The sequence below is a fragment of the Trachemys scripta genome, chromosome 22 (assembly GCF_013100865.1).
Source record: "Trachemys scripta elegans isolate TJP31775 chromosome 22, CAS_Tse_1.0, whole genome shotgun sequence".
In the NCBI taxonomy this organism is placed as follows: domain Eukaryota; kingdom Metazoa; phylum Chordata; order Testudines; family Emydidae; genus Trachemys; species Trachemys scripta.
In genome coordinates this window covers 11,464,566-11,486,823 of record NC_048319.1, presented here as the reverse complement: position 1 = coordinate 11,486,823, position 22,258 = coordinate 11,464,566, and the positions used below count along the sequence as shown (strand labels likewise).

General features: G+C 44.0%; 1 protein-coding gene across 1 annotated transcript in view; it reads right to left on the bottom strand.

The window, feature by feature from the left end:
* Positions 1 to 22,258, bottom strand: part of REXO1 (RNA exonuclease 1 homolog) — a 62,430-nt gene that overhangs the window by 29,032 nt on the left and 11,140 nt on the right. Inside the window, exons 2-7 of the mRNA XM_034755083.1 lie at positions 16,606 to 18,398; positions 12,268 to 12,369; positions 8,841 to 9,042; positions 4,125 to 4,288; positions 1,281 to 1,418; positions 125 to 248 (exon numbers count right to left, since the gene is read on the bottom strand). Coding sequence (XP_034610974.1) covers positions 125 to 248; positions 1,281 to 1,418; positions 4,125 to 4,288; positions 8,841 to 9,042; positions 12,268 to 12,369; positions 16,606 to 18,398 — 2,523 coding nt within the window. The remainder of the gene's footprint in view (positions 1 to 124; positions 249 to 1,280; positions 1,419 to 4,124; positions 4,289 to 8,840; positions 9,043 to 12,267; positions 12,370 to 16,605; positions 18,399 to 22,258) is intronic.

The window sequence follows — 22,258 nt, the reverse complement described above, 5'->3', positions numbered from 1 at the left end:
CGAGTTGCTTGCCTTTCAAGCCTAATGCATCTGAGAAATGGCTCTGTCTTTTCAATGTGTTTCACTCTGCTGCCTCTAATCCCATCATGGTTTTGGATCTGAAAATCCACAGTGCAGTACGTACTGTTTACACAAGGCGGGGAATTGGGCACTAGACTTCTTAGCTTCTTTAACGTATTCACTGCCACATTCAGGTAGATGTTCCGGCTGGTACTGCGTTCATAAGCCACCTTCTCCTCCGATAGAGCCTGCAAATAATGTAGTTTGTTACCACCTGCTCCTTTAGCGCGTTCGATTTTAGTTGTGTGAGAGAGCGTGAGTCTTCTTGAACACAGTACCCTCAAAGTGATTGTCCATACAACTGGCACCAAAGGGTTTCAGAAGCAATGTGCCAAGATACAAGGCAAGAGACACTAGTTCAGAAACTGTCTTGGGTCCTCCTACTTGTGGGGTAACAGTGTTAACAGCAGGTCATGGAGGGGATGCATTTGAACTCTAGCTAGATTCACAGCGCAGCCCTGGATGCTGTCTTAGTAAAAATTGCTCACTGGTCCTCCTGCAGCAGCATGAAAGCACAGAGGTATGAAGCAGGCAAAAGGGGAGGTTATCCAGAATGGCAGATAAGAACCCATTCACACTCAAACCACGCCCTGGTTGCAATAGGAACATTTCCTACTGGGAGTGGGAAAGGGGAGATGCCACAAGAAAAATCCTCAGAGTTGGTTTTGCACCAGACACGTGTGGCATGTTATTTTGAATTTACCCAACTGACCTCAGTGGTTAGGGTTTCTCAAAGTAAAGCACATGATTTTCTCAACTCTGCCTCAGGAAATGCTAATGATATGTTAGCAGGTCACTGTGAAACTCCTTAAAATCAAGGCACCAAGACTCAATAGTGAGGTAACATGAACTATGAGCTTTACAGATCATGTCTGCACCATATGCATAGCTGTACAGACTGACAATCTCCAGAAGGCCTTTACCAGCATGCTCTGGGTTCAGGATAAAACTTGGGAAGGATTTTCTAGAGTCTGACTCTGGAAGAGATTTCCCTGGGACCATGCATGGATCTCCCAGCAGGGAGCAAGGTGAAATTCCACTGGAATTGTAATCTTTGCCATTTTTCTAAGGATCACATGCGTTTTTAACCTACTTCACTCCTGAATAAGTAGCATTGGCTGCAGCACAGCTAGAAAACAAAACCCAAAATGATCATGACAAACAGAAAAAAAAATCCCCCACTCCAAACTTCATACTTAAAAGCGAATGCCAACACAGACCTTGTCAAACGCTTCCTGTGAGGAAGAGCAGAACTTCAGGCACTCGTCAATGAAGAGATTGAGGTACCTTTGGCGAATGTTGGTTGGGACTTTGGCACCAAACTCAGTGGGAATAACGGGCCTCTTTAAACTAGCGCTCTAAAGAGAAAAAGAAAGGAATAAAAGGTTGTGCAGGGCTTGAGAAACAAATGGCTTTGGGTATCTCATATTTCCCAGGTGTTATTAATAGTGCTGTGACTTCCTTTCTGAAAACCTTCTCAAACCCCGATACAATGTGTGTCCTTTGCAGTCGCAAAAATAACACTTGCAACTGCCCTGGTCCCCCACAGTATTTGTATTATAAAGAGGTATTGAGATTTTTATAGTGTTTTGTTACAGCCAAGTGGAATCGGGCCTTAAGATTCCACAAGGCAGGCAAGTAGCCTCAGTGGCGTTAGACACAAAGCTAGTATGTCTACATAGAAAAGCTTCCCAGACCATTAAAATTGTAGCACTTACATTAAAAGAGTCAAGGTTAGTGTGGTGACAAAGCATCACACTTCGTATCGGAGACATGACTGTATGAAACCAAACATAAAACCAATGGTCTGTGGTGCACATTTCCGATACTCCACCTGCAAAGAAGGGAAAATGGGAGGCTGGCAACACGCTAAGGGGCTGAATTCAGATAATTTGGCAACCTAACTGAATTCCCATACTCGCAAGTTGGGGTTCTCGTAAATTTAATTACACCATTGAATTTCCTGTCTTTGTACATTTTTGTGCGTGCCAACTACAAAGTGCTTGTAAGGACTTTTACCCTTAAGTAACTGATGTGCACTTTCTATGCCCTAACGATTTTTGTCTTGGAATACTGACTAAAAAGACTCTGTATTTGACTAGGGTACACCCAACCACTGCCGTTTTCCTAAAAAGGTCTGTCTGCACTGCAATCAGAGATGTGACTGAAGCACAGGCAGACATACCCAAGCCAGTTTTGAGCTAGTAATCTTGAACAATAGCAGAGAAGCTACAGCAGAGAGCAGAGGCACCACCTAGCTGCCTGGGTACAACCCTGCCCCGGCTCCTGCGAGCAGCTAGTCTGTGCTGCCACGGCTTCCCTGCTATTGTTATTCAAGCTAGCTAGATCAAAGCTAGCTTGGGTATGCCTATATGTGCTGCAATCACACCTGATGACTGCTGTGTAGACATACTCTAAATGCCAGCTTACATCACAAGTGATATGCTTTTAGTCTCTTCCTACAAACTGTATGCTCACATCACAAAGCCACCCAACATAAACCCAGGAACATAACAGCCCACGTGCTGCAAGTTAAGACCAAGGTGCACCAGGAGAGACTGGGGGGTGAAAGGGACCTGCAGCACCAATTGCGCCAATGAGGATGAAAGTTTGTTTTATGTCGTGCCATTGGCCCTGTCTTGACAGGCAGAAAGGGTGCTTCTGTCAGTCATATTTGTTCAATGAAGTTAACTTAACACCACTGAAAATCACTCGTACTGCTAGTTAAGTGACAGCCTTATCTACATAGGAAAGTTTTTCCAACATAACCTAAGGCTGGGTCTACACTACCCGCCTGAATCGGCGGGTAGAAATCGACCTCTCAGGGATCGATTTATCGCGTCCCGTCGGGATGCGACAATCGATCCCCAAATCGACGCTCTTACTCCACCAGCGGAGGTGGGAGTAAGCGCGGTCGACGGAAAGCCGCAGAGGTCGATTTTGCCGCCGTCCCTACAGCGGGGTAAGTCGGCTGCGATACGTCGAATTCAGCTACGCTATTCGCGTAGCTGAATTTGCGTATCTTAAATCGACCCCCCCCGTAGTGTAGATGTAGCCTAAGGTGTAACTTTCAACAGATGTAGTTATACCAGTATAACTTCCTGTGTGGACACTCATTCAACGTGCCTTTTTCCAATTTAGTTTATGTCACTTGGGAAGGAGTCTGAGGGTATGTCTACACAGCACTGTGACATGGGCAGTCTGATCATGCTTTATCACCAGGGGAAAGCTCTCCCGGCAATAAAAAATAACCACCCTGAAAAAGCAGCTCCCGGCGACAAAGTGCTGTCTATACTGGTGCTTTTCAGTGCTAAAACTTTTGTTGCTCAGGGGGATGTTTTTTCACACCCCTGAATGTCTAAAATTTTATCACTGAAAGTGGGCAACGTAGACAACACAGCCTGAGCTAAACTGAAAAAAGCCACTCTTATTCTGGAATAAGAGTGTCCACAAAGAGGGATATACTGGTATAACTAGACCAGTTTAAATTCACACCTTATGCAAAACTAAAAAACACCAAAGCTTTTCTGTGTAGACCTCACTCAAGTGAGCTAACATGAAAATGCACCCTTTTTGCCCAGCAACAGAGAGCTATTAGCATAAGTGGCACTTTTCAAACACATAGGATGACACGGTCCGTGCCCCAAACAGCTACAAATCTACACAGACAGTACAAACAGGGTACAGGCACAAGATGAGAGATTGGTATAAGGTTACAGTATATATAAACGTTAGAATTCGGTTGCAGATACATCCAGGTGGCTTTCAAAAGGTTATTTTTAGGACAGAAACCGCTTCTGCCCTCAATGTCACTCTGAGTCGCATGATCAGAGAAGCATTTCCTGAAGTACGTTGCAGCCCAACTAAATGCTACAGTTACGTAATCCTGGGTAGGGCAAACCCAATAAGAGTGGGAAACTCAGTTAGAACATATCAGCAGCTAGCTGAATCTCACTGCTCCGGGAGCCTGCAGCAGCACAAGTTACATGCAATCAAACCAGTGTGGAATGAAGGGAAAAACCATACTATGGAGATGGGTTCGGTATGCCAAGAGTTTGTTTTACCTGTAGACTGGGAGCGTGTGCTATTCTTTTCTGGAAAGCAGTAGTAGTGGTCTTAGACGTCATGCCAGTTAGCGTCCGGGCCTTCAGGGTAAGAGCAGGTGCCTCAGAGCCATTGGGGGCTGTAACGCTGCTGACTGGAATGGTTTTCTTAATGCCCACAGTGACTACAAGGTACAGAAAATATCATTTTAGACAGAAACTCCATCCACATTTTCACTTCTCATACTGAGAACACAGAGCTCGAGGACTGCACTGCACACTGGAATGCAGGAATGATTGTTTCATTCCTTGTGCTCAACTCCCATGTCAATGGAGAAAGAACTCAGTGGGTCTGTCAAATTACGTGATGTGTCCAACCTGCGTAGTGATGACGGTGGAAGTTTCTGCTGCAATGGGCTACACAGTCTTTTACTTGAGAGTTAGTGTCAGAATTACAGACATCTTGGTTCCAGTGCAAAGAGCACTGGCAGAAGTTAAATCCTGTCACACTCCTACTCATTGTGATCTGTGTAAATGCTCTTGGGTTTTTCTTCTTCCACACTACCTGATGTGATAAAATAGTCACTTTTATTTAATAAGGAATGCATGAATGTGATGTCCTCAAATGGTGCGGGAAGAGCAGTTAAGAATATAGAATCATAGAAGATTAGGGTTGGAAGACACCTCAGGAGGTTATCTAGTCAACCCCCTGCTCAAAGCAGGACCAACCCCAACTAAATCATCCCAGCCAGAGCTTTGTCAAGCCGGGCCTTAACAACCACTAAAGATGGAGATTCCACCACCTCCCTAGGGAACCCATTCCAGGGCTTCACCACCCTCCTAGTGAAATAGTGTTTCCTAATATCCAACCTGGACCTCCCCGACTGCAACTTGAGACCATTGCTCCTTGTTCTGTCATCTGCCACCACTGAGAACAGCCGAGCTCCATCCTCTTTGGAACCCCCCTTCACGTAGTTGAAGGCTGCTATCAAATCCCCTTTCACTCTTCTCTTCTGCAGACTAAATAATCCCAGTTCCCTCAGCCTCTCCTCGTAAATCAAGTGTCCCAGTCCCCTAATCATTTCCGTTGCCCTCTGCTGGACTCTCTCCAATTTGTACACATCCTTTCTGTCGTGGGGGGACCAAAACTGGACACAATACTCCAGGTGTCGCCTCACCAGTGCTGAATAGAGGGGAATAATCACTTCCCTCGATTTGCTGGCAATGCTCCTAATAATACAGCCCAATATGCTAATGGCCTTCTTGGTAACAACGGCACACTGCTGACTCATATCCAGCTTCTTGTCCACTGTAATCCCCAGGTCCTTTTCTGAAAAACTGCTGCTTAGCCAGTTGGTCCCCAGCCTGTAGCAGTGCATGGGATTCTTCCTTCTTAAGTGCAGGACTCTGCACTTGTCCTTGTTGAACCTCATCAGATTTCTTTTGGCCCAATCCTCTAATTTGTCTAGGTCACTCTGGACCCTATCCCTACCCTCGAGCGTATCTACCTCTCCCTCCAGCTTAGTGTCATCTGTGAACTTGCTGAGGGTGCAATTCATCCCATCATCCAGATCATTAATAAAGATGTTGAACAAAACTGGGCCCCAGGACTGACCCCTGGGACACTCCGCTTGATACCGGCTGCCAACTAGACATCGAGACGTTGATCACTGCCCGTTGAGTCCAACAATCCAGCCAGCTTTCTATCCACCTTATAGTCCATTAATCCAATCCATACTTCTTTAACTTGGTAGTAAGAATACTGTGGGAGACTGTATCAAAAGCTTTGCTAAAGTCAAGATATATCTCATCCGCCGCTTTCCCCATATCCAAAGAGCCAGCAAATAAGCCCTAACAGCATCGGAAGGTGTTCTGAAGTGTCTCAGGGGGACTCATTCATCACCTAACCAACAGAGTTCTTGGTTGCTATTGGAAGTACCTGTCCATGTCCTGAAATAATGCCTTCTGTGATACAGCAAGAGGGAAGGGCTCAGAAAAGCTAAGCTGAGGACTCAGTCACTAGCATGGACACTCAGATACCAGAAAAGCCATTACAAAAAGATCTCAATGATGCCACAAATGCAGGAGGAGAAGGAGACAGAATACCCTGATATCTGCAACATGAAAGCTAGATAGCAGAAACCACTTCATGATGAGTCAATATTATGATAACAGAAAAGCAAAAGAGTGAACACACTAGGGTGAAATACCTTCCCCCACTGAAATCAATGGCAACTCCCCCCACCCCCCCATTGACTTCAGTGGGGCCAGAATTCCACCTTCTGTATTCCCTTAAATACAGTTAGCAACGTTCAGCTGAGTATATTTCATCTTATGTCTCACTTGTGCAGTGACTTGAGTCTTGAAAAAAATATATGCCACCATCCCTCTTAACCCAAAAGTTTATTAACATCCTTAGGGGACTAAGAAGATTGTTTTGTATTGCCTCTTCCCCAAAACCACACTTTCTAAAATACATCTGCAAGAAGAGCGTCTTGCCACTAATATATTGGGGCAATTTTCCCCCCTTTAAAATGCTGTTTGAGGACATTGCTTTCACACTACACATGGAGAAGTGGCTGGCTTTCTTTTCACACATGGCAGGGTAGATTTTGTAGGCAGAAGGAAATACAGATGTCAGAGTTTGTGTTTCCAAGAAACAACCCAATAATTTTTAAAACATCTTTTCTCATCCAAAAAATCCTAAATAGAGGATTCTAGATTATAATCTCCAGATCTTCTTTGCCGTCAGCATGGGCTAAGGGTATCTGTAGTACTGACAATACCCAGGAGGGTCTTCCAATGGGAAAGTAGTGCTTATAGTGCTGTGAGAGCTTTTATCCAGAAAAAAAGTCAACCCAGATTTTTCTACTTTTTGAACTTGCGCCATTCTGAAGTATTTATATGAACACGGAATGGACAAAGTCATTTGTGACTGGAGAGAGAAGAGTATCTAGCGGGAGGATTCAACGGTCACTGACTGGTGAAGAGAAGGTAGTAGGTGGAGTTATAAATTGTTTGGAAGCTTGGTTTGCTAACTAGCTTTAGAAAGTCACACTGACAGATACCCTGCCTAGTGGAACTCTATACGCTGGCATGCAACTAGAACTAGTATGTTGACATTTCCAACGAGCATGAAAACTTAACAACGCATAACACACGTTTTATGCGGACGAGGGACTCAACAGAAAGGCACTACATTTTTAAAAGTAGACATTTCAGGGGGACTTGGGAGACTACAGGCAGATGTTACCACTGTCAGAGCCTCAGTGAAAATTTGGCTTGAACAAATAAAGAAAGATGGAACTACACAGAAATAAAATCAAAAAGCCATTCAGAGAAAGTACAGAACCTTTTCATTATTTTGCCAATATTACTGCTCCCAAATACAAAGGTTATAGGTTAAACCCCTGAACAGGAGAAGTGGCCAAATCATGGCTGGTGGAACATAAGCTCATTCCTTCTCTTCCAGCATTTCAAACTGAAGATCCAGATTTCTACCCCGTAACAAGGATTGTGAAGGCAGTAGTGCCACAGGTCATTGTATTAAAATGATGGAAAACGGAGGAAGTAAAAGTCGGGACCGGCTGCATTCAGAATTTTGTCAATGTTTAGAAGATCTGAACTCCTGTTCAACCAGCTTAGCGTGAGTCCGGCATGCTTTTAGAACATTCAAATTGTTCTGAACTTTGTAACATGTTAGATCAGGGGTCGGCAACCTTGTAGAAGTGCTGGGCCGAGTCTTCATTTATCCACTCCGATTTAAGGTTTCTCATGCCAGTAATACATTTGAACGTTTTTAGAAGGTCTCTTTCTAAAAGTCTATAATATAGAACTAAACTATTGTTTATGTAAAGTAAATAAGGTTTTTAAAACGTTTAAGAAGCTTCATTTAAAATGAAATTAAATTGCAGAGCCCCCCAGACTGGTGGCCAGGACCCGGGCAGTGTGAGTGCCACTGAAAATCAGCTCCCGTGCCGCCTTCGGCACAAGTGCCATAGGTGGCCTACCCCTGGGCTAGACAGTGAAAAAGCAAATAAGTTGATGAAAATGTATCTGTATGTACGGGCAGATACAAAAGTGCGTTAGATCTAACTAGTCAAGGGAAAGGAAAGTTACTAACGGCATTCTTGTTTTGCTAAGAGAATGGCAAAGCTTTTTATTTTGGACAACATGGTTGAGGAATAAATACACTTATGACATGGATCACGTAGCGTGCATTTTGTTTCATTTCATAAAACGTGTGCGCGCTTCCTAGAGTTTCTTACTTTTCAGAAAACAATGAACATAAGAACGGCCATACTGGGTGAGACCAAAGGTCCATCTAGCCCAGCATCCTGTCTTCCCACAGTGGCCAATGCCAGGTGCCCCAGAGAGAATGAACAGAACAGGTAATCCTCAAGTGACATCCCCGGTCACCCATTCCTGACGAATAGCCATTGATGGACCTATCCTCCATGAAATTCTTTTTTGAATCCTGTTACATGGGATTTTTCAGTTTGGAGGAGAGGGGAAAGGAAGGGGGAAAATCACAACATCCTGACTTCTGGCCCAGCACACAAAAATCTGAATTTGGCCAGTGCTACCTCAAATGGAGGAATGTTTCTGTTTTCCTGTATTCTCGCTGCAAAACACCTGGAGCTTTTATTATCGTTAAAACATTCTCTTAAGGAGACAGTGTCATTTTAATAGGAGAAAGTGAAAGGACGGCAGTTAATGGAGCTAGCGGTGACTTACTCTGCTTTGCTGCTGTGGAAAGTGCTACATTTGGCACATGAGCAATCCTTTTCTTTTCTCCTGGCAAGGCAAGAGAGGCCTTTTGGACTGCCACAGCCAGCTGTGCCGCCTGCTGCTGTGCCAGCTGAATCCTCCGGTAACAGACCTCCTGGGCAGTTGGTGGGCGGTACGGCCGGATGACTGGTTTGCTCGGGACATCTGCCTGTACAGATACAAAGTATTCTAAAATCAATCTGTTTGCTTGCAGAAGTCCAGACCCCTGGCCTTCATTTAGAATAGAAAACGGTAGAGGCTCTTTTACAACTCTAGGTCCCAGGATTTAGGCTATGGCTATTCTATGGAGCCTACACCAATGCAGCTGCATCGCTCTAGTGCTGCTAGTGCAGATGCTCTAAGCCAATGGTAGGGATCGGATACAGAGGGACCTAGACAAATTAGAGGATTGGGCCAGAAAAAACCTGATGAGGTTCAACAAGGACAAGTGCAGAGTCCTGCACTTAGGACGGAAGAATCCCATGCACTGCTACAGACTAGGGACGGAATGGCTAGGAAGCAGTTCTGCAGAAAAGGACCTAGGGGTCACAGTGGACGAGAAGCTGGATATGAGTCAACAGTGTGCCCTCTTGCCAAGAAGGCTAATGGCATTTTGGGCAGTATAAGTAGGGGCATTGCCAGCAGATCGAGGAACGTGATCGTTCCCCTTTATTCGACATTGGTGAGGCCTCATCTGGAGTACTGTGTCCAGTTTTGGGCCCCACACTACAAGAAGGATGTGGAAAAATTGGAAAGAGTCCAGCGGAGGGCAACAAAAATGATTAGGGGGCTGGAGCACATGACTTATGAGGAGAGGCTGAGGGAACTGGGATTGTTTAGTCTGCAGAAGAGAAGAATGAGGGGGGATTTGATAGCAGCCTTCAACTACCTGAAGGGGGGTTCCAAAGAGGATGGAGCTCGGCTGTTCTCAGTGGTGGCAGATGACAGAACAAGGAGCAATGGTTTCAAGTTGCAGTGGGAGAGGTCTAGGCTGAATATTAGGAAACACTATTTCACTAGAAGGGTGGTGAAGCACTGGAATGCGTTACCTAGGGAGGTGGTGGAATCTCCTTCCTTAGAGGCTTTTAAGGCCCGGCTTGACAAAGCCCTGGCTGGGATGATTTAGTTGGGAATTAGTCCTGCTTTGAGCAGGGGGTTGGACTAGATGACCTCCTGAGGTCCCTTCCAACCCTGCTATTCTAGGATTCTATGAATGGCACAGAGCTCTTCTGTCGACTTAATTATTCCAGCCCCCGCGAGCGGCGGTGGCTATGTCAGCAGGAGAAACTCTCCCGCTGACATAGTGCTGTCCACACCGGTGCTTAGATCATTGTAACTTATGTTGCTGAGGGGGGGTGGCTTATTTACACCCCCGAGCGACATAAATTATACCAACCTAAGCTGTAGCATGTACCTAGCCTTATTTTGTTTATAAAGGTTTGCGTGTGTCAGCTGATGGAAGTGGAGGTCATGCTAGTCTTCCAGAATAGTTATTACAGGCAGCTCCCTTCAGTTTTAGTTTATTTAAAAACCCAATTCACTTGTGTTTACAGCATCAGAACATGACAACTAGAATTCAGAGGTCTGTTCATACATAGGAACAGCACCCTTCTGAAAAACAATACTCATGTACGACAAAGTTATATATGCATTTTCTTTGATGCAGGAATTCAGTATGCAGGAAAGGTGCCAGAATGGACAGCAGTGAAGACCGAAACCTTCTAGCAAGAGAACAAATACCAAAGAGGCAGTAGCAATGCAAACTTCCCCACACTTCCCAGTCGATGTATCTCAAACCTAACTCTCGGTGTCCACATCTAGTGTCTTTCAGAAGGGAGGGCAGTCTCTACAACCCATTAATTACCTGGCCTTTTTGCTGAGACTGCAAACTAGGGAGCAAATTAGTGTCTACTGGAAACTGGTGTCAGAGTAAACAGAGAATAGACGATAACTTTAGATTACTACTGAACTGGATGTGAATGGCTTTCTACCTCCTCACCAATCTCTTCATTCTCGCGCTCGAAAACGCAACTAAAAGACACCCTCTTTTTCTTCCGTTTCTACTTAAGTTCTTGAGATGTAAGTGGCAAGGAACACAATGCATACAATACCATTTGGATGCATGTAGCAATATCGGGAATCTAATTCTACATGCACACACATAGTAAATGTTTTCTGACAATAACGGAAGACATTAAGGGTCCTATGGCACGACATGAAAGCAGCAGGCAATACCACCACCTCCTAGGCAACATTCTCTTTATAGATCAGGTTCTGATGTCCAAGTCTGGGTGCAAACCGTTGCTGAGCACACCAAAACTGCTGTTTGCCTAGACAATGACTGTACTATGACTACCTCGCATCTCTGAAAAGTGCTTCGGGGTCAGAAGCTGCATTAAGAACCTTTATCTAAAGATACATAAATGTCTAACGTGTACATATTTACAATGAATATTTGTGTTAATGAATTTCCAACCCATTTACTTCAATCTCTTATCTCCTTAGCTTATAAAAAAAGAGCCTTATCAAACAAGCGAACTGGCTGAAGATATGTAATTAACAAAAACGCACTGCACTGACCTCAGGGCTTAAAAGGTTAAAAACACCCTTTTCCAGACTGTGTGGAAAGGAAGAACAATTCATTTTGGAAATCCTGGTTAGATCAATGCTTAAACCTTCATTCTTCTCCTGCTGCAATATAAAACTGAATAATCTGTCTTCAGCAGCTGGAGGGAAAAACTATGGCAAACAAATGAAAAATCTGAATGAAAGAAAATTATGATTCTTTATGGCCTATTTTCTTGTTTTCTGAAGATAGTTTAAATTCAGATGTGTAGAAAAAAGATGTAAAATGAGACACTCAGCTGGTTAAAATGGAGCAAAGACAAACAAGGAAAACAACCCCTCAGATTTGCAGTGCTTCAGACTCAGGCAAATATGTTATGTTAGCCTTTTTGCTTTCGCAAGACAAAAACTTAATAAGCTCTCTTATATACCCAGGGTAACCGGTGTACAGTTAACTTTGATCTAATGAAGCTACATTTATACTAATGGAACACGAAAATCTTAGACTGTCTCAGTGCATCACAACATGCAGAATGCAATTCCAGTTACAGGGCTGGTACCTGTTTTTGCTGAAGGCCAATAGGAGTTTTGCCATTAACTTTACTGGATGTCAAACTGTATTTCGGAGTGAAGTTATTCACAGGGGAAAAGAAAGAACTTCCATGTAACAGGGTTCCACTGCAAATATATCACAGTCAATTTCCCTATATTTTGGTCGTTTCACCTACAGCCTGTGCGGTTTCCTAATACACTGTGGTCATATGATGGGAAAGAAATCTTATTAACACTTTCTCCAAATTGTATTCTTGTTAATGAGGTTTACACTTACGTTTCCTTGCTTGGCAAGGTGAGAGATCCTCCTTTTTTGGCCAGGAAATAGAGTGGTTAAAGCGTCATCCATCTTTTCTTCACTTGCCTCTTCTTTCAGTGGCTACAAAACAAAAGAGCAAACTTCCAAAATGGAATCGACTCAAGTTTCTGCTCCATGGGGATGTTTGGAAAGCCTCCCTCTGGGATAATGGAACCATAAAGGGAAATTGCTTCCAGACAGCAGGTGAGTACAAACTACTACCAGCTGCTAAACTACTGAAAGAGAACCAGCTTTCAAAATAAGAGGCACCAGTGAAGCAAATGAATAACAGCATTACTGTTCCCACCCATGCAGCCCATTCACGGATCTTACAATAGGATGCCTTGGTATAATCTATTACAGACACTATTCTATTGGCCGCCCTTAAAGATTGAATGCTTCAACAGTGCTGTTTACCTGCCAACCACTTACGTACCTCAATGTGTTAGCAACATTTTTAAAGCCAAGGAATTTAATTAAACTCTAGATTAGTTAATTTCTTGGTCCCACATAATGATCTCTCACCGAGCAGGCCCTGAAAAGCTGCAGCGCACTGTGCCTCAATGTCAGTATTCTGCTTTTAAGAAACAAGGCACCCCTGCAGCTATATACAAGACAAATCCATCGAGGGACTGTGGTGCCAAATGCAGAGATGCTTTGTTCACGAGGCAGAAACCCAGGATAGAACAACAGCTTTGCAGTAGAGAAGATGCTTTTTAACGCTCCTGTTTCCAGACACTTGGGCCTGGTCCCCACTAACCCCCCACTTCGGACTAAGGTATGCAAATTCAGCTACATTAATAACGTAGCTGAATTCGAAGTACCTTAGTCCGAACTTACCGCGGGTCCAGACGCGGCAGGGAGGCTCCCCCGTCGATGCCGCGTACTCCTCTCGCCGAGCTGGAGTACCGGCGTCGACGGCGAGCACTTCCGGGATCGATCCGGGATCGATTTATCGCGTCTAAACCAGACGCGATAAATTGATCCCAGAACATCGATTGCCTGCCGCCAGACCCTCCGGTAAGTGTAGACGTACCTTTGATTTGCCAGATAAAAAGCCACTTTTGGGCTGACTCCTCAGACTTGTTCCCAGCAAACAAACCAACCTGTTTAGCAATGTTGATAAAACTCCGTTTAGCTGGTTGAGTTATACAGGCATGTACAATGAGTGTTGCACATATTAACTATTTTAGAGCCGTCTCCGTGCTCTGATCATTCTTATTTTTAACACTCTAAAAGAGCCACGAGCAGAGTTCTCAAAGGAGCTAAATTTGACATTCACAAAGAAATTTCGTTTAGACAAAGCTATAGACGTGATCTTAGGAAAAGCTCAGTTCTTACCTAAGCCTCTAAACAAGAGCCGGATTTTCAAAAGCGCTCAGCACCCAGCAGTTCCCACTGTGACATTCCTGACCAGGTTTTCAAAACTGGTCAGGTCCTAATTATTTAGGGGCCTCAACAGAAGATTTTTTTTTCTTTCTTAAATCTGACCACATAGAGTTCCACAGCGTTTAAGGCCAGAAGGTACCTTTAAATCATCTAGCCTGACCTCCTGCATATCACAAGCCATTAGAGTCCATCCAGAGACCCCTATATTAAGCCCAAATACTTGAGTTAGACCAAAGCATTTCAGTCCTCAAGAGACTAAACTGTGTGCCACCGGCAGAGAACAGGAAAGCCCTATGTCCGAGGCGCCTGCAATGACAAGGAACGGGTTAGATGAGATAAATGCAGATAATCCCAGCAGGATGGATCCTGTTAGATTCCTAAATAGGAGCTGTTGAGTGCTGAACTCTTCTAAAAATCTGGCCCTATAAATACCTTCAAAATTAACAACTCACTGAGATCTGGGGCTCCGGGCTGGTTTTTAAAGCAGAACACACCTAAATAAGCACCTACTCAGAGGTATCTTTCCCTCTTAAAAGACCAATCTTCTCTCCTCTTAATCTTCAATAGCTATGGGGTGCAAGGGAAGGAAGCCTTCTCCAAAAAGGGAAAATTAAAGCCTTGATGAAGGACTATAAAATGCTGTGCGTGCAAGGACCAGTTAGTTGCTGTGAGAATGTTGCCCTATGAACATTTCCATTCTGTGCCATAACACTGCATTTGCACAGTTTCATTGAAGTGAATTAGAGCTCTCATTTCAGTACTTTTTCAAGGGAATAAGAGTTATAAGAACTCCACCATTTTTGCACTATGCAACATTTGGAAAGCTCGAAGAAGACGACAAACCTTCCTTGCTATAAACAAACTGGCATGTTGTTAAACTCCTTTCATTTAAAATTGGCAACGTAGAGTTTATTGCTATTGTTGGGACCTTCTTATTAAAGCGTGAGGCTTTTGACAATGGGAACACAGACAATTAAACAACTCTCACCTACCCTTTCCTAAACACCATCAAAAGAATGCCTGTGTTTAAACAGTTATTATTTTCTTCTGAACTATTAAACCAGCAGAATCAAGTAACAGGGAAACCTCCTTTATAATTTCTTCCACCAAGGCCCTAACATCAGTGTCACGTATGTCATTACCTGTCAGCAAGAGAGAACATTAGGCTCTGATCAGTGCCATTACAGCAAGTAATATCTAGAATCAGAAGCTGTATTAGCCAGTCAGTCTTTCATGGGGCAAAATTCTCTTCTCCATACAGCAGTTGTGGCTTCAGTCAAAGCCAATCAGCAACTTCTCAGGTGCTTAGGAGCATTTGTCTTTTAATATCATGCTTTGTTCAACACATGCCAAATGCATCTAGTTATCTCAACTTCATCAAAGAAGCCTTAGTCTGGACATAGTGAGCCCATACAATACACCTGTCTCAGTTAAATGTAACTCTTTGGTACGCTCCATTGCAATCAGATGTGCCTAAAAGAGAATAATGATGATAAAGGTTTTCGGTGTTTCTTTGAATAAAGGAAGTCAGGTTTTTTCTAGAGTCTATTCCCAGTTTGATTTCCAGAAACACCTGCTATGGTGCAAATGAAGTGATCCCCAATAGAAAATTTAACAGCATTATGTTTGACATGAAATCAAGTGCTTCTGTTCATTTACAGCCAGCCACACATTTAGCTGAGGGTTTGTTCTCATTGTCTCGTTAACTCAGATGTCAAAAAGATGGAGGATAAGATTAATTTATTTCTACCCTAGCATCCCAGAGGCCACTAAAGGATTATTACTGACAGCGTGTTTTCTAGTTCTTTGCCCTACTTAGTTTTAAATGTCTCCATGGACGGGGCTTTCTACACTTAATCAGGAGACTATGCCACAACCATAGGGACCTCACTGTTATGCAGCTTTTAAGATAAATGTTTTTTTTCTTTATTTCATCCCATTCCTCCAAATATCTTTTGTATCATGCTGAATAATTCTTCCCGCCACTTAAGAGTTTACACTATTCATGTATGGATGGATGGGAATCCTTATGCAGGAATTGAACTATGAGAGTTTAAAATGGCAAACATATAGGCTTTCAGAGGGTCCCTTTAAAAGTATCAGCTAGATCAGGGGTTGGCAACCTTTCAGAAGTGGTGTGCCAAGTCTTCATTTATTCACTCTAATTTAAGGTTTCATGGGCCAGTCATACATTTTAACGTTTTTAAAAGGGCTCTTTCTATAAGTCTATAATATATAACTATTGTTGTATGTAAAGTAAATAAGGTTTTTAAAATGTTTAAGCAGCTTCATTTACAATGAAATTAAAATGCAGAGCCCCCCGGACCGGTGGCCAGGACCTGGGCAGCATGACTGCCACTGAAAATCAGCTCGCGTGCCGCCTTCGGCACGCGTGCCATAGGTTGCCTACCCCTGAACTAGATCAGCGGTTCTCAAACTGTGGGTCGTGACCCCAAAGTGGGTCGTGACTCCGTTTTAATGGGGTTACCAGGGCTGGCATTAGACTTGCTGGGTCTGGGGCTGAAGCCCAAGCCCCAAAGCCCGACAGGTTCAGTCCTGAGTGGCGGGGCTCAGGTTACAGACCCCCCTCCCCCTCACCTGAGGCTGAAGCCTTTGAGCTTCGACTTTGGCCCACCTGCACAGGGTGGTGGGGGGCTCAAGCTTTGTCCCCCCTCCTGAGGTGGCCGGGCTCGGGCGTGCTCAGGCTTTGGTCCCCCATCCTGGGGTCATGTAGTAATTTTTGTTGTCAGAAGGGGATCACAGTGCAATGAAGTTTGAGAACCCCTGAACTAGAGAATATCCCAATATTCAACTAAATATTGGTTATGGGCTATGAAATGGTACAGGACACTAAAGGCAGTTGGTTTAACATCTAGATTTGGAGGCAGGGGAATGACGGACTAGTGTTGAATTCAGAATGAGCATTACCTGCTTCCCTAGCCTCCCCTTGTCTTCTGTTTTCACATCCGTGGATTCGTTAAAAATTCTGAGGCACTCTTCCATGGGGTCAGAGTCATAATCCAAATCTTTCTCCAGGACGGAATAATCAATGTCATCAGAGGCTGAGGAGGATGAAGATGACTTGGACAGCTTGGAGCGCTGAATGCTCTTTGTCCCTTCATTATCACTCTGAAAACCATAGGAGCCATCATCTCCATCGGAGTCTGAGCTCATGTTTGGAAATGGAGCCAGAGATTGGCCCACCTTCTCCTCCTCCCCACTCTCATCTCCAAATAGGTCAACGTGGCTCAACGTCCGCTGTTTCGGCTTACACTTGCCTTTTGAGTTCCCCACTTTCGCAGGGCTTGCCTTCTTTTTTGGACGATCAGAGGCAGAAGTCTTGCCCCCTTTGTCTTTGTGTTTATCACTAGAGGCTTGTTTGCCATTTTTCAGATCAGCTGCCTTTAGCACGGAGTCCTTCTTGCTACCTTCCGGCTTCTCTGTGCTAGCTCCCTTACAGAGCCCCTCATTCTTGCTCTTCCCTGAGCTGGCTGCACAACTGGTGGACTTAGACTTCTCTTTCTTAGCCACTTTTTCCAATTTCTCTTTTTCAGATTTCTTCGAATTCCCGTCTGGTTTTGCTTTGATACTTTTCTCTTTACAGTTTTTTTCTCCATTTTTAATTTTTAATTTTTCTTCTTTCTTGACTATTCTCTCTCTCTTTGTGTTTTTACTTTTCTCCTTCTTGCCCATCTCTTTGTGGCAAGGGGGCTTCCTGCCATCAGTTTTTTTCTTTTTCATTTTGTCTTTTGCAATCTCTTTGCTGTCTTTCTCTTCAACATCCTGATCATTCTTGCCAGAAGATGCCTTTGCCAATTTTGTATTCTTCTCCGACAAGTCTTTGACAAGATTTTTCTGTGGACTTTCAATATCTTCCATGTCATACTGCACTGCCATTTCTTTCATCTCCCGGGAATTTAGGTCTTCCAGTTTGGTGCTCTTTTCTTTGATGGACAACCCATCACTTGATTCATTTTCAGAACTGACTTTAGATTGTAAACGGCTAACGGAGGTTGGCTGGTATTCCAAGTCGACATCCTCTTCAGAGTCAGAGAATTTGGCATACGTTCCATAGTTATTGGATACATTACAGTGCTTTTTGCGTGAAGGAGAATAAGATTCTCCATGACTAGAGACCTTTCTCCTTTTGGTCCCCTTCTGCTCCTTTGTGCAGGCTTTGCTCAAAAGCCTTGCTGAGTAATTTGAAAGAGGGTCATATTCCAAGTCCGTAGAAGGCTTGGAGTCATCAATCACATACTTATTGTTCGTGACAACGCTACTGTATTTTTTAGGCTGAGCCACAACCTTGGGAACGTATTCCAATGAACTGCCTTTGGATTTTGCATTATCAAAAGTATCCAAGGTGTATTTACTTGAACTAGCAGCAGCCAAAGGCGTAGGATTGTAGTCTGTGTTATTATTCAAGTTATAGCTACCTGGGTTATATTCTAAAGAGTCTGTTTTTGTCACAGCAGCTGATACAGGTGTTTTGGAAATAAGCGAAGTAGCCTCAGATGTGCTGTATTCCTTTGTTGTCTCCAATAGCTCCTCATACTTTTTCTGCTCTCTCTCAACTTCGTATTTTACCTCTTCAATGGCCTTGTTGACCAACTCCAGCTGCAGAATGCTAGGGGTTGACACTGTAATGTCACCCAAAGCACCATTCGCTATTTGGGTCGAAGGCTTGGGAAGCTCAGGGTTATATGGATCATAACCAAGCTCTGTAAGGGGAGGAAAAAAAAAAAAGTATCTTAGATCCAGCAATTTTTCTAAAGTAAGATTATCTTTGACTATGTATGAAATGTCTATTAAAGTCTAAAAGAGAAGCTCCACTATCATCAGAGCCCGGCATTGGAAAGATATGTAACAAACCAACAAAAAAACCAACCAAAAACATGCTCTTGCATGTGGAATGGGACACACTAGCTGCTCAACGTTCTCCAGCTTGTGTGAAGCAGGAGGTCAAACTAGGTGATCACAATGGTCGCTCCTGGTCTTAAAGCCAATGAATAATACACCGTTGTGAATCCAATGCCTTTATAACTTACTACTGTTTTGAAAAGCTCTATAGGTAAAATTTTCATTTGTGAATTTAAAATTCAGTTTTCATCAAAATGATAACTAAAACTCCATCTTGTTACTACACATATCTGCTCCTCCTATTTCGCCGTGTCCTAGCTACTTAATGTAAAAAGTTTTTAAATTATTTTTATTACTGTAAGCACTGCAGAGCTAACATGGTTGCACAAGAACTGTATTTTATTGTGACAAAAATTGCCAACCAAGTTCTAATTATTTTTTACCGCTGATGCCAGTGTCTGAAGCACCAAACATCTCCCAATTTCACTTGCAGTCCACTGAGGTTTGTGACTGGGAGGGAGAAAACCTTACCCTGGCTGATAAACTGAGCAAATGTGACACAGAAGTCACTGAAATGGAACAAAGTACCACCATTAACGGGTCCTTTAGAAAGATAAAACTACACTTCAATTTCATAGAGCAAGGCGATTAAGGCAGTGTATTAAGTACGCTCACAAAATTTAAAAGATAACCAGAAATGTTTGACATTTGTCTTTCCACAAATCTCTTTTCAGATGTTGCAACTTCCTCAGATAATTATAACATTAAAACTGTCTGAGAATCTTGGAGCATGCAGACTCTGAACAATCCACCTTGGCACTTAGACTAATTGCAGTGATATCCTACCACTCCATTTGATCTTTTACATAGAAATAGAGAAGAAAGAATTGCTGGGGAGATTTTTCTGATGAATGCATTTTTACTCTTGCTGTATAAGTAGTTTGCACATCACTTGAAAATTTTACATCTATTTATCCAAGTAGGAGATAGCAACTTTCAATTGAGACATTAAAGTCAAAGAAAATCAGTAAAGCATAGACTGATGTCTTATCTGCTCACAAGGCACCCGTATGCTAACCAGTGTACATAATTTTGTGGCAATTATGTAGTCAGCAAGCAACTTGCTCCCTCGCTAAGCACCAGGCACAGAAAAAGATAATTTTCTCCTCTGTAATTAACAGAAGTTCATGATAACAATCATGATTCAGGGCCACTAAGTGCTACTAAACTGGCCTGTTCATCCCCATACGTTTCTAAAAAACGAACCAAGATCGCAATCAAAATGATTCTGCTGAACTCACGACATTAACTTAAGAAAAACTTACTAGTTTATACTGAAAACAGGATGTATTTTAAAAGTAAATCAGTAAAAATAATGAGTTTGAGAAACCACTGGCTAAGCCTTTGTGCAGAACATGGCTAGAGCTCAGTGCTCTGCAGTGATGGAAAACAAGATGGTTTTTCATGTTGCTTCCTGAACAAGGGCTACTCAAGGCAGTACATTAGAACAAACTGCAAAAATGGAAAATGCACGAATGCGAAGACTTAACTTAGGTTTTAATCTTGTCAACTGACTCAAAACTAGAAGAGACAATCTTCTTTCATGGCTTTTATTGTTTATGGCCAATTATAAGAATATAAGAGTTGCCATACTTGGTCAGACCATGGTCCATCTTGCCCAGTGTCCTGTCTCCGATACCATACCATACCAGAGTTTCAGGGGAGTGTACAGAACAGGGCAATTATGCTTTCCACTCCCAGGATAAATGATTTTTTTTAATCCCTATCATAGGATGGAGATAAATCCTAGGTAATGAACTCTTTGAAAGATCAAAATTTGTCAGTCTACTCTCACACTATTAATCCAGGGGTGGGCAAACTTTTTGGCCCAAGGGCCACATCTGGATATAGAAATTGTATGGCAGGCCATGAATGCTCACGAAATTGGGGGTTGGGGTACAGAAGAGGGTGAGGACTGGGGGGGGGGGGGTGCAGGCTCTTGGTGGGTCCAGAAATGAGGAGTTCAGAGTGTGGGAGGGGACTCCGAGCTGGGGCAGGCGGTTAGGGTGCGGGGGAGAGGGGGTGAGGGGTCTGACTAGGGGTGCTGGCTCTGGGGTGGGGATGAGAGTTTGGGGTGCAGGAGGATGCTCCGGGCTGGGATCAAGGGGTTCGGAGAGCAGGAGGGGCATATGGGCTGGGGCATGGGAGGAGGTCGGGGTGCAGGCTCCAGGCACCGCTTACTTCAAGCAGCTCCCAGAAGCAGCGGTATGTCCCCCCTCTGGCTCCTACGCAGAGGCACAGCCAGGCAGTTCTGCACACTGCCCCGACTGCAGCTCCCGCCCCTGCAGCTCCCATTGCCCCAATGGGAGCTGCGGGGGCGGCATTTGGGGTGGGGGCACAGTGGCGAGCCCCTTGACTGCCCCTATATGTAGGAACCGGAGGGGGGTCATGCAGCTGCTTCCGGGAGCTGCGCGGAGCCACGGTACACAAGGAGTAGGGCAAGCCCCCGACCCCACTCCCTGACCGGAGCGAGCCCCAAACCCTGCTCCCCGGCGGGAGCCGGAGGGCCGGATTAAAATGTCTGAATGGCCAGATGCGGCCCCCAGGCCGTAGTTTGCTCACCCCTGTAATAATCTGTTTCCAAAGTCCTGTTATACACGTTTTTTGCTGGCTATTGCCAAGTTAGTCATATTGCTCACAGCATGAGCAAACGTGACATTGCTTCTCAGGCAGCGTGGAAAAGGGACGGCATTTAAAAGTGGGGGTGTCTACTGTGCACCTTAGAAATGGAATGGATTTTGGCAACGTTGTGTTGTTACTTCTGACTGTCCTGCACTTTTGGAAAGTGCAGTTCCACCCTATGAAAACATGGCAACAGGAGTAACCTTTGCAACACGATACACTTCCAAAATGACAGGTCAGCCAATGGATGGGGCTGCTCTAGCAGAAGAAGCAGCAGCAACCCAGAGGACAGAGGAAGACGCACAGATAGTTGGTTGTCAAACACCCACGCCTCTCCTCGCTGCCAGATCTTCAACAACAGGAACACACATTCCTCTCCAGCCACTCCCACAGGCCTATCCCATCCCCTGCGGAAAAACGAGGTTTTATATCTTTCACACATGCAGCATTGGCAAATCCATAGGTGCTCTCCCCGGCCTTCAAAACCAGGGTATCCAAATTTGGCACTCTTTTCAGTGGCAGGTTCAGAATACGACACTTTGGCACACAGCTTCACAATTTGAGCTGTGATGAACTTGCTACTATAAATAAAACACAGTCAGTTTTACAGACTATTTGAAGCTGCAGGTAAGTTACGCAAATTGGGCGCAGCCCTCTGGCTGCTGACAAATCGGTGCTCTTGTAAAACCTAGATGCTCTTATTCTAAAGCAGCCCTGGCCTGTTCTCCTTCACCAGAGGGACAGTAACAATGCTGGCTCTCACAGGTGGGTACATAAAGGAGATGAAAATCAGGGCCCTAATAGTGATGCAAAGGAGTCATAGAATCAAAAAAAAAAAAAAAAAAAGAAAAAAACTGAACAAGTTGATATGGGCAATTTCCATCTCTTCCTCAAACACCTACAAGCCTAACCATACAAGGTTGTGTGCTTCCTCTGAAAGGTGCTGAGCTTCCTTATCTCCCACTGAAAGTAAGAACCGAGGATGCTTAGCGCCGTACAGAATGAGCCCGTGAGTGGGTGGAATAGAGACTAGTTTTAT